General features: G+C 41.0%; 1 protein-coding gene across 2 annotated transcripts; it reads right to left on the bottom strand.

The window, feature by feature from the left end:
- Positions 1–416: 416 nt before the first annotated feature.
- AGTRAP (angiotensin II receptor associated protein) lies at positions 417–9,851 on the bottom strand. 2 transcript variants are annotated; one of them, XM_072156436.1, is made up of 6 exons: positions 9,754–9,851; positions 5,942–5,976; positions 4,747–4,861; positions 4,077–4,293; positions 2,958–2,992; positions 417–2,561 (listed from the first exon to the last, which is right to left on the bottom strand). In XM_072156436.1, the coding sequence occupies exons 1-5, from the start codon at positions 9,778–9,780 to the stop codon at positions 2,979–2,981; spliced, it is 408 nt and encodes a 135-aa protein (XP_072012537.1). In that variant the 5' UTR covers positions 9,781–9,851; the 3' UTR covers positions 417–2,561; positions 2,958–2,978. The 2 variants fall into 2 exon arrangements, with proteins under 2 accessions (XP_072012537.1, XP_072012536.1); XM_072156435.1 differs by lacking the exon at positions 2,958–2,992 and having other exon boundaries at positions 448–2,561.
- Between the last annotated feature and the right edge of the window lie 3,468 nt (positions 9,852–13,319).

Genomic DNA, 13,319 nt, shown 5'->3' with positions numbered 1-13,319 from the left:
TCACTGGTGCGGCCCCTTAAAGTTGATTAGTATAACAATGTGCCACTCGGACCAATCATGATGTTCGCCCTTACCCTAAATTCTTACATGAATATAGCAAGCAGACATTTCGCATTTTGTAGGCAGTTATGAAAAAATATTCAGCACATACTGCATTGATCAAACTGTACCAATGTATTATATATATTTTTTTAGTTGGTACATTTTATCACAACTCCAACTACACTAAAGTGATCACCACCTCCGACACCACAGATCTGGTGACAACTAGAGAGAGAGAGCTCTTATGCATAACAAATCTGCCATTAAATAGTCCAGAGCTCCTGTCTAGCACAGAACTGAAAAAATGAAATTCTAATTTTCCAGAATAATTGACAATTTAACAGGATTAAAGGAATTTCCCAGCATACTTTATCATTCTGTGAAATAGGCTTACAGGAAAAGTATCAATATCGCCTTTCTCCATTATTATATAGTAAATATCACAAAAATATTTTTTCTTTTATAGATTTTTTTTATTTCCTGCCAAAAGCACAAAAATACATTATGTACATATAAACATAAGGATATTATACAAAAGGAATACGATAATTAGACACAAATTCACAGATAACTTGATAATCTGGCCACAGACAAAATGATTTTCCAAGGGAGCTGCTACAAATAATCTGCATATATTATGTAGATAATCTTATAGTGGATGATTCCTACTGTAATAAGGCAGTATGTGCAGTGAGGCAGTATCTGGAAAATTGGTACATCCTTGGCTTAAGGCACGGCAAGGTAACAGATTTACAGACCCCAAAAGGTCAACCAACAGATTATTGCTATAATTATATGGCCCGCATATAGTGAAAGCAGCCTTTTTGTTAACACCAATACATCACCATATGAAAAGCAGCAATAAAAAGATGATGGCAAGTATCTGGTATAAAATAAATTGGTTTGCTTTAAGCATCATGTTTTTCTTATCTATACAAATGAGGGTATTTATTAAGACTTATACACTAGGGAGTCCATCAGTGTTGACCATACAAAGCTGCAGACCGTGTATTGTTACTGGACTTGGACCACTGGGGGGGGGGGGGGGTCTCCTTAATTTGCTGTGCTTTTTGCTCTGCATTCAAAATGCTCCACAGTTTCTCTCCTCTGCTGTTATATACAACAAGAAACCAAATACAGTAGTAACTCAGAGCAGGGGAAAAGCTGAGCTGTGAGATCATGCAGAAGAGTGCAACATAGAACTTAAAGCCTGGAATTTAAAAGAATTTTTCAGTCTTGCTGATGCCAAACAGCATACACAAAAGTTATGCCACTTTGTATGGTCAAAACTGCTGGTAGACCGAAACGTGCCAAATTTATATAGAGACATACATCTGTAATAATTATAGCGCATCTGTTTGTGCACCCCAGCAGTAAAGTGATGCTAGCTGAGCACCAGTGTAGATTTTTCTATAATCTAGGGCAGTGGTTCTCAACCTTTCTAATGCTGTGACCCCGCAATACAGTTCCTCATGTTGTAGTGACCCCAAACCATGTACAAGAATATTGTATTCGTACCAAAAAATGCAATAAAATCGTGGGTCCAATGGCTTTAGGTGACCCCTGTGTTTTGGTCGTTCGACCCCCGCCGGGGTCGCGACCCACAGGTTGAGAGCCACTGATCTAGGGTATAAATTAGAGTCCATATGCATGTACAGGAGAACAAAAAGTTGTGATCCAAATAAGTAACCCAAAAAAGTTAGACTCCTTAGAAAGAATTCCACCCATGATAAATGAACATAAAATGGGCAGCCACTGCTATGCAATATGCTTATCAATTAGCAATTCTAGAATCAAGGAAATTGACGATGGGAAAATACTAAACAAATCAACCAAAAAAAAAAAAAAAAAGGCCACCAGTGGTCCCAATTTATGAGATGTGGGGGTAGAATAAAATAATTCATAATCATAATTGAGATTGTAGTTTGTGTCATACAAACTAGATTAAGTCCAAACGTAATCTCTTGCAATGGCAACAGTTTCATACATAAGACATAAATCTTTTATCTTGTTAGATAAATTGCAAAGTTAATGTAGGAAAATGCAAGACAGTAAGGAAGGCAGTCAATTCCACTACATCACATCTCAGCTTTTGAAGATATCACAGCATTTACTAGGACACATTTACCGTAATTGGATTTAACATAGATAGCAGCCATCTTGTGTATGCACTTATGCGCACTTGACAATATGCCACAATTGGATGTTACAGAGGTTTACACTTCAACATTTTATATGTCAACTTTTGGTTTAGTACAGTCCATGGCTGCCAGACCTTGTGCAATGTGCTGCAGAATGGTCTTCAATCAAGAATTAAAGAAAAAAAAGAAAAAAAAAAGAGCACCACAAACTGCTCAACAGGTAGGTCGTGGATGATTTTCTGGTGCCCCCTATTGGTTTTGATCTGAAGATCATATTTACCCCTTAATAACGGGAGGGAAGTTTGTCTTGTTCAGCCGGTGTATCTGTGTGGTCAATCGTCTGATAGGCGCTTCGGTCTCGGGAGACTGTTAGGAAGCCTAAAAATAAAATTAAAAACTAAATCAAAACGACTAAACTATTATGACTGTGGGATCATCCACATAATGTTGAGCAGCCCCAACCTGCAACAGTTGACTGGAGTTAGAATAAGCAGAAAAGGATAACAGTGGTTCTGTAGTTTTAATGGGGCCTCAACTAGTTTTACTTTGGAGCTATAGGATTTGAGGATATGCGTTTAATGTTAAAAATTTAGCCCAATACAATTTTTAGAACAATAAACAGAGACTCAATGCCAAAATCACCTCATTATCACAGGCAGAGACACTGGAAATTACAATTGAACAGAAGACGGAGGGGCTTTGATGTTTTGGAAATGTTTTAGGAAAAGCAAAGAAAGGCAACAAAAACAATGCAAAGCCTTTTGTACAACTTACCAGAATAAAAGTGTGGGTGGATTAGGATGTGCATCCTAGGGGAAAGAAAGGAAAGAGGAGGACAAGACTTTAAAGTAGAGAGTATGAAGCTCTCATCACCTGCACCTTTCCCAGGAGCTGGTGGAATACAATGTCCTCATAACCCCTCTGTTTGCACCCTATTGCACCTACACAAAATTATGTAAGGCATTGTATATATACATGCTTATTGAGTGCATGGCATTATTGGTTGTGTGAAGATTTCCTTCTCAGTTTTTCACTGGAATGTTGAATTGCCTATTGTATTCCCTACGTGATATCACTGTCTATATTTTTTATCATTATGCTTGAACAGTAGGAGAAGGTTAAACTCTGTGTAATAAGAGAGGCAGAGCTTTAGTGTGTGATCACGTCCCAAGCTTTTACAGATCTAAACTACTAGCCATGAATTTTTCACTAACAGGTAAGTAGAGATCACTGGTGCTTGTGTGATGTGATGTCAGGTCAGACAAAAGACTTTGTCCCACAGCAGAAGAGTAGAGGTATTAGAAGGTAGGTGTAAGGTCACTGAGGTACAGGGACCAGACTGGACTCCAAGGTGGGGTTTATCACCCCTTCACTCTAGCAATTACTTGAGATGCCAGTTCTTACTCCTCCTTCCATACTGAGAAGTTAACGAAAAAGGTGACCTACCAGAAGAAAGAGTCTAATTCTGAGGCTGCACTACAAAGAAATTGTTCTGAAAACATTCTTCCTGCTGACTGGTGAATATTAATCATTAGTAGTCACTATTCCAGCTGAGGTGATAGTGGTTTGCATCCTCGCATGGCCTCTATGACTACACTATGTGTGATGGAATTCATATGTGGACGGCCTGAGGTCCTGGGCCTTTCAGAGGCATTTTCCCCTCTTGGAAGGCATGGTGCTGTATGCATTGAGAATTGGAATCGTTAGCTTCTGAATAAAATCAAGAACCTTTGTTTCCATTCACAGCCAACAAGCAGATAATTTAAGATTTGGAAACACAAAATTACTGTATATGACAAAGTTGAAGGGCTTTTTAACAGAAAATAAGGTACAGTACATTTACATTTATCTGGAAGATGCTGTCATTATCCATAATCCCTGTATAACACTTACCTAAACTGATGTTACATTCACCCCCTCGTTCCAAGTACATATGGTAAATGAAGAAGCAAGACATGGGCTTGAGAATCAGGCTAAGGATAGCCATTCCTCCGCTAAATCGAAACAGGTCACGCTGAATAGTCTTTTCAGTGGCTTCCTCTGCGGCGGCATAAAACAGGGCCAGGAGGAGGATATCTAATACAATGGTGACCAGTAGTCCGACCATAAACTGCAAATACAGCATTCACTGGTCAGTATCGATGAGAAGTAATACACTGGAACCAGACAATACACATTGGGGCACATTTACTTACCCGGTCCCTGTGAGATCCTCGATCCGAGGATGAACTCTGCCGCGATTCATGAAGATCGCGCGCCCGATATCCTGCATGTGTCGCTTCCCCGATCAGGTCCGCCGGAGTTTACCTTCTTCTTCCCGGTGCATGTAAGTGCATGGCTTGCGACACAAATATAAATGTTAAATCCTGCGCGTAATCCGAATCCGTTGGATCGTCCGGCGGCCCGCCCCCCCCGATTCGTGTTGTGTGAAAGCCGACGCGATTGCAATACAATACGATCGCGTGCGACACAATCCCCGTTGCGATCCCCGAAAAGTCAGGAAACCTGACGAAAATGCGGCCGCAAGACCCTTATTAAATAAGCCACATTATGCTGTACTCACCATAAATATAGCATCCACAGAGTCCCTTTGTGCAACGGCCCAAACTCCCAAAGCCAAGACGGAGAAATTTGATAAATAATAAGCATCTGGAAGCCAACCAGGAAATATACGTGCACTGCAAGACACGGACATGAAAGAATTAAGGACAAAAATAAAAAGAGAAGGCAGGCACAATTTTTTTACATTTGAATAGAGGGTAAGGAAGAGCGGCAAACAGGGTCAGGAAACAAAAAACAAATGGGGAGATCAACCTGCCTACACCATAAAACTGGGATAGTTTGCACCAGAAATGATGTGCAACACATTTTTTGAAGGTTTTAGACCCTTTTTAGGCTGTTTTCGGAACCTCTGAAAAATTTCCGTGTCCTCAGACAGAAAATAGCCAGTGCACCATAAAATTCAATATTGTGGTGCAGCAAACTAGAACAACTACTAGGAGGTGCAAAGAACAACTCTAGTCTTATACTGCACCAAATTAATCATCTAGCATCAGACACAATAAATAATACATTTCCCCCATAGTGTCAGGGGGCCATCTGTTTCAAAAAATGGATAGCACACGGACAAAACAATGGGCATCTACATGGAGCCTAAAACAAGAAGCCCGAAAAAATTGCCAGTAAATGCGATTATTTTCCCTTTCCCCAGGCTAAGGCTACATTCACACGGGCGTATGGGGGGGGGGGGGGGGCGTATATATGGCCGGTGTATATACGTCCCCCATAGACGGCAATGGGCGCACAGCGCCGTACGGGAGCGGTACGGCGCAGCACACGTGTGGTACTGCACCATTCCATAGCCAGGAGAAAGATAGGACATGCGCCATATATCTCTATGGAGCGCTACTCACCCCCTCCTCCTCTCCCGGGCGCAGTGTTCCCGCTGTACTAGGGTACGATGGGCACATCGTCGTGTGAATGTAGCCTAAATGGGCATGGAGAGGGTGTGAACTGGGCATGACCAGTGGCAGAGTTAATGCCCCATATCTGCACACTACCTAGATCAAGGTGAACATTCACATGATTTCTGCACAAAACTACGCCAGCTAGCAGCGCCCGATGGGCAGGGAACACGTGCCAATGTATGATAAATCCTCCCCTTTATCTTGTTGTGTGGCACCATTGATGTCTGTGAATAGAGCTAGTCCACACACAGAGATACATGAGCCAATACAGCCAACAGTCTAAATACTTACAATATGGTCAGGAGCCAGTGCACAAAGACTATTGCCTGAAAGACAAGAGGGGAAAAGAAACTTAAGAGTCCAATAAATAAAAGATAATAGCCTGAGAAACATTCTTTTAATGTTTTTAATTATTTCATTACTTCATTGCTGTAAATATTAAAAAATATATAATCAATGGACTTCAGCTTAGTTCCATTCTCTACTAGAAACAGAGGTAATGTAAAATGCATCTCCTGTCCCATCAGTGGCTCAAACTATTATTCTGCTCATTCCCACATCTTACACTGCTGATCTGCTTCATCTCTGGAAATTGTAAGCTACGAAGTTAAAGGTTAAAGTTAAAACTACCATAAAAATCAAGTATGATAAACCATGGGCACTCACTCATTGATCCAGGCACCATGGCTGTGGTAATCTTATATTTTTTACCCATGGCCTCCTACCTTCTAAAATCAACTTTTAAAAAGAGACAACGTGTAACAGACTGTTAAGCTACAGCACAGAGGGACTTCTAGCTAATTAGCATAATTTTCAAAGTTGTGTTTAGAACGGAGGGCAAGTATCACAAATATAAGATAACTACAGTCACTGTGCCTGGATCTATGAGTCAGAGCATGTGATGAATATACAGAAGTATATAGCAGGGGGGGGAGGAGGTTGGGGGGCATGTCATGCCTTTTTATGCACATCAAAGTATTACACATATCACTACTATGCCTCACTTTCCCTAGCCTTAAGCATTTACACTGACGTATGCCCGCAGGACTAAGGCAGGGCGGACATAAGTCAGCCGTGATGGAGAGGAGGAGGGGTGACCCCTCCGGTCTCCATTGCATGCATCACGCAGTAACTTTATATCAGTAATATACAAGGGTTCTTAAAGTTCAGCAATGGTTGGCACATCATAAATTATTCCAAAAAATCAGGCGATTACAAAACCAATTAACTTTAAAAAACGGTAAAAATGAAAACACCAAAATATAGGCATTATCCACAGCTCAGCTCTTTCACTTCCAGGGGCGGATTAAGACTGCAATGGGCCCTGGGCTGTATGAATATTGTAGCCCCTACTGGAATTCACTTCCTAAATACAGTATTATAATCAAGCTTCTTGGGGAAAGGATGTATCCCTGCTGCCTGCTTACAATGTGTCTTCAAAGGTCCCGAAATGCCTCTTGTGTACATGTGTATTGAGAGCAGGAACAGATGTACAAGGATGCCATGGATACTTCTCAGTATCAAATTAATTTGTTGGTTTTGGGGGTCATTGGCCCTCTAGAAGCTTGGGCCCTGGGCACCTGCCCAAACCACCTATATTATAATCTAATACTGTTCACTTCTCCCTAACCTTAAAAGAAAAGTATGGTAAGTGAATACTGCTGCATATAAAATATGTGGCTCATGCCAGGGCAAGAAAATGCTAACATGCCCGATTAATAGCAGTAAAGGACAAGAAAGAGCTTCTGACTTGGAGAGAGCTTGACTTCAGCTGAGCTTTCCACCTGCACAACTTTATACATCTAATCTTCATATCTATTCATGATCTGGAAGGTGTTGATGTGCTTGATAAGATGCATCTCATAGGCAGCTCTCTGGCTGCTGGGAGGACATTATGCAGTTAAGAAAGGGAAATTCGCATCACTACCAGGTTAGCTTGGGTGCACCGAATAGGGTATCAACCCGTGTAGAATTAATCATAGAAATTCGGCAATCCGTTCTTGCAAAATAGAAAAATTATCTTCAATTGTGATTTGCAGGCAATCCAACATTTTGATCCATAGTCGGCTCTTCCTCAGACACGGATTGCGAGGAGAAATGTAGTAAATAAGGTAAGTGAGCTGATATACCGCTGTAGTGCAGGCTGAGAGAGAGGGAACGCGAATCAACCGCAGTGGAGAGAGCGCTAAATCACAAATAAAGATATTTTTTCTACTTTGCAAAAACGGAGTGCCGAGTTTCTATGATTAATTATGCAGTTAAGAGGCTGCACCATCATCTTCCACATTATTAATAACCATTACATAACTATAAAACAAATACATTATTACTGAACACAAGTTTTAAAAAAACACTGATTGATGGAACTTTTGAGGCCACGCCGAGCCAGGGCACAACTTGGTGTGGAATATGCTGTCTATGCAGGGCCAGTGAGAGCTCTGACCTATGGTCGTTAGCCTATTAGGGATTTTTACATTAGGTCTGCATTACACATTTACAACACGCATGAGAAAAGCTTACTCATAATACCACCAGGCATTATAGGTCAGGTACATCAATTTACTACTGCATGGAATAGTATAGTAAACTGTGCCATTCAGTGCCATCTAGTTAAAAAAATAGATCAGGTGCCTAAGGGCGAGGGATGCAATACAGTGTAAAAATTACAACATGAAACTCATTTATGGGGAAATTCCTTTGTGAAAAGTGGAGTGCTGCACTGATAAGCTCATGGCTATGTCTCAACCAGCACTTAGTTGCACAAAACATGTCACTTTTATTTCCTGTAATGAAATACTAAGGGAAGTAAGTGAAACAATAAAGCTCCAGTTTAAAAAACACTACAGACAGTTTGAGTGAATTATGGCAGTAAACAAGTGATATATTGTACTATTATGATAACAGTGACCACAAAGCCCTCTGATAGTAATAGCAAAGAAGCAGCACTATTAGAGGAGACACAGAATGGAAGAGTTCTCGTAAAATGCTTATCAGACGGGTTACTGGACTTCACATCACTCATCCAATTGCAAAACACTTACTGGGAACAGGCTGCACATCCTGTAGTATTTTCTACAAGTGGAAGCAAAAGCATGAGGTAAAGTTATAACTACAAAGATGATCCTGACCAACATTTAGCCAGATAGTTATAACTACACAGATGATCCTGGCCAACACATAGTCAGATAGTTATAACTACACAGATAATACTGACCAACACATAGTCAGATAGTTATAACTACACAGATAATACTGACCAACACATAGTCAGATAGTTATAACTACACAGATAATACTGACCAACACATAGTCAGATAGTTATAACTACACAGAAGATCCTGGCCAACACATAGTCAGATAGTTATAACCACACAGATGATCCTGGCCAACACATAGCCAGATAGTTATAAGTACACAGATGATACTGACCAACACATAGTCAGACAGGTACATACAGGTACATCTGAATGCATCTAAATGGTTACATTGTATTTCCTGCAGGAAATCAAAAGAAGCGCAAATAATACAGAGAAATATGTATCATATGGCATTTAAAAAAATTAGAGAGAACGCGCTTCAAGACTTCTAGAAGAAAAACATTTACTTTTACCACCTTCATGGAGTAAAGTCAATTACTGTAACCAAAATATTGATAATTCACAACATCTGACACTACCGCATCTGTATATAAAATAATTCTACTATGTGATTACACATAAGCACAATACATGCCCTATGTACATAGGCACTATACATGCCCCATGGAACCCCATCGGCAACCAGACCAGCCACAATGGTACAAGCCTCAAGGTTACTTCAGGCTACAGTAACTATCACAAGTTTGGGGACAATTTCCCCTAATTTTATAACGCAAGAAGTTGGGCAAATTACACATAACATGACATGTGTTCTGCTACATGAAGCAATACTGTGCAGTTTGTAGGCACAACCCCAGGTAGTGACATAACAACTACCTCTAACTCTGGAATGTGATCATTGCATTAGTTACCACCCAACAAGAAAAAAAGTTATAATAAAGTAAGAAAACTTCAGCTCATCTAAACTCTGGGGCAGTGTATGACGGTGCAGATCTCTGCCGATACCTTGATATTGAGAGCCGGTAACTCCATGTCTCCGCACCCGAGTCCAGTGATCAGCTGCGTCACATGACCTCAGCCCGGCCGGGGGTGTGGAGCAGGGAGGGCTCACGTGGGGCCCACACAGGTCACGTGACTCGCGGGCGCATCGCTTAGCGACGGCGTCGTGCACTGCAGAGCGTTGGACATGTGCGCGGCTAAGGCGTCCGAGAGATTTGGTTTTCTTCTTTTTTTTTCATAGTTTTTTTTAGATGAAAACCGTGATAATACAGTCACAACATACAGCTCATACAAGAGCTGTAACACATGCCACAGGCGCTGGTGCCACCATTGTGCCAATGCCACAAGTCATATCTGATGCCCCCTGTCCCTGCTCTGCCGTAGCTCTTGTTCTACTTCGTCACTGATTACCCAAAGCAGTTACTATTATTATTATTATTATATATAATAATCCCCTGATGCTGTTCATTCAATAAATAAATATATTTATGTATATAGTGCCTACAGATTACGCAGCGCTGCACAGAGCATGTCAAATTGGTCCCTGTCCCCCAGGAGCTCACAACCTACCAATATGTTTTTGGAGTGTGAGAGGAAACCGGAGGACCCGGAGAAAACCCACATGAACACGGAGAGAACATACAAACTCTTTGTGGATGCTATGGACTCCAGCGCTGCAAGGCAGAAGTGCTACCCACTCAGCCACAGTGCCGCCCTTCAATAAGAGGTTCACTTGCATTAACACAAGAACAAATGGAAGAACAAAAGACACAAAACTACAGAAGTGGGAGGAGTATATGGGAGATGCACGGGAGAAGTCCTGGAGACAGATGTGAGAAGAGCAGAGATTACTCGTACATGTGCAACAGTTTTGGCTGAATAAATTCTGTGTGTCCCTTGCCAGCTGTTTCCGAGCACCCTAGAGTTTGCAGTAATATCTTTGAGTTGAGCCATTACTAAACGTTACACTGGGATTCTTACCCTATAGATCTAGTAGGACTGATTACCCCATTAAACCTGCTACCCAGCCGCCTTTATAGGAAACCTATCATTTGATTTGATGCATTATGAAGCAAACAAACCTTGAGAATACTGTAGCTACACTGATTCAGGATCATATCTTGGTTAATCCCGGAGCTGAGTGGTTTTGCTAAAAAACAATTATAACATTCAGGACCTTGGGAAAGCTGGGTCAGGCTGGCTGACATAAACACATTACACACGGGAGCTTGTAATTACAAATGGAGGTTAGTCAAGACATGGCTAATCAATCTGAGCTGCATCACTCATACACAGCAGCTGGGGGATGGTGCAGCAATTGATTATCCTGTCTGGCAGGGAGACAAGTATTGCATCATCATCTCCTGCAGAGAGAAACTCACATGCTAGGACAAGCGCTAAACCAAGCGCTGAAGGAGCCATAAAAGCGACAGAGCTTCATTATCATAATGTTATATCTGTTTTATCAGCAAAACCACTCAGCTCAGGGATTAACCAAGATATAATGCTGCATCAGTGTAGCTACAGCATTCTCAAGGTATGTTTGCTTCATAATGCATCAAATGGTAGGTTTCCTTTAAGCCAGCCACTGTGGTCCTAACCTACAGCCGCCCCTACATACTTTGGGTCCCTTGTGTGGATTTAGCATGTGAATAGGGGATAACTTGAAAACTTGGGACAACCCTTTTCATTCTTTCCATGCATAGAACATATCTATGTTGCATCTCTCAAAGGTGATTAAGATAAGATAAGATAATCCTTTATTAGTCCCACAGTGGGGAGATTCACAGCGTTACAGCAGCAGAGAGGGTACAGAGAGTGAAGCACAAACTATTACAACAATAATATTATGGATAAATGAACAAAAAGAAAAGGGGGATAAAAAGACAAAAAAAGAGACAAGCAATGATCGGCAGTTTGAATATACAGTCACTGTCTGCAATGAGTTATGTGATTAGGAACATTATTAGGTTCCTTTTTCTCTCATTGGATACAGGCCAGAAAGCTAATTTACACAAACTGCTTAAATAAGGAATACTAAAGTCTCTAATGATCTCCTAACTGCTAAATCCAAAAGTGACTATTCTCATTCTTCGGGATCTGTCGGGAGTGTTCGATACTGTGGACCACCAGGTCCTCCTCAGGAGGCTTTGCTCCGTCAGCCTAAACCACTGTACTCTTGTGGTTTTCTTCCTATCTCTCTGACTGCACTTTCAGTGTGTCCTTTTCTGGATCTTTCTCTTCTCATCTTCCTCTCACTGTCGGGGTTGTCAGGGCTCAGTCAAAGGTCCACTTCTCTTTTCCCTCTATCCCCTTAACGCCAAGGCCCTTTTTTTATTTTTCTGTGTAAAGAGCTGTGTGTAGGCTTATTTTTTGTGTAACAACTTGCACTTCATAGTGACGGTAATCTATGCTGTGTACTGGGAAAAAGGACAAAGATTCCAAATTCAGTAACAATGGTGAAAAATGCATTTACGTTATTTTCTTATGGGCTTGGATTTTATGCCTTTCACTTTGCTCCCCAAAGGACATGTCTCCTTTATTTTTTGGGTCGGGACCATCAAGGGGATACTAAATATATAAAGGCTTTTTACATTTTTTAGTACATTTAAAACCTCCAGTCCAAATAAAAAAATTCTTTATTTTGCCATCTCCTGACACTAATAACTTTTTCATACTTCAGTGTACAGAGCTGAGTGTGGTGTTATTCTTTGACGTTTTCAATGCAATCACTTTTCATAGAATTAAAAAATTTTAGCAAAATGGCAAAAAGCAAAATATTCAACTTTGGGCGCTATTTTCCGTGATGGGGTTAAATGCCAGGCGATACCAAACATGTTTTTGATTTTTACTGGCCAAAAGTTTTGAGAATGATACAAATGTAAATTTTTACAAAGTCTACTGCATCAGGTTTTATAATGGCAATTTGCGTATACTCCAGAATGTTATAAATTCATTGCAAAGTCAATATTTGCCTAGAAAATGAACTTTTCCCCCCAAAACACATTTCAACTTCATTGCAGGCCTGCCTTAAAAGGAGCAGCTAACATTGTTTCAGTGATTGCTCCATTAACACAGGTGTGGGTGCTGATGAGGACAGAGCTGGAGATCAATCTGTCATGATTAAGTAAGAATCACACCACTGGACACTTTAAAAGGAGGCGGGTGCTTGGCATCATTGTTTCTCTTCTGTTAACCATGGTTATCTCTAAAGAAACATGTGCAGTCATCATTGCACTGCACAAAACTGGCCTAACAGGGAAGAGTATCGCAACTAGAAAGATTGCACCTCAGTCAACTATCTATTGCATCATCAAGGAATTCAAGGAGAGAGGTTCCATTGTTGCCAAAAAGGCTTGTGGGCGCCCAAGAAGGACCAGCAAGCGCCAGGACCGTCTCTTAAAAGTGTTTCAGCTTCGGAATCTGGTTCCCTAAGTGGCTCAGGGAACGAAACATAGAGATTTTGGGTCCATGGCCGGGAAACTCCCCAGATCGTAATCCCATTGAGAACTTGTGGTCAATCATCAAGAGACGGGTGGATAAACAAAAACCAACAAATTGTGACAAAATGC

The sequence above is a fragment of the Engystomops pustulosus genome, chromosome 6 (genome assembly GCF_040894005.1).
Source record: "Engystomops pustulosus chromosome 6, aEngPut4.maternal, whole genome shotgun sequence".
In the NCBI taxonomy this organism is placed as follows: domain Eukaryota; kingdom Metazoa; phylum Chordata; class Amphibia; order Anura; family Leptodactylidae; genus Engystomops; species Engystomops pustulosus.
The sequence above is the reverse complement of the archived record's forward strand: the minus strand, read 5'-3'. Positions and strand labels throughout refer to the sequence as shown.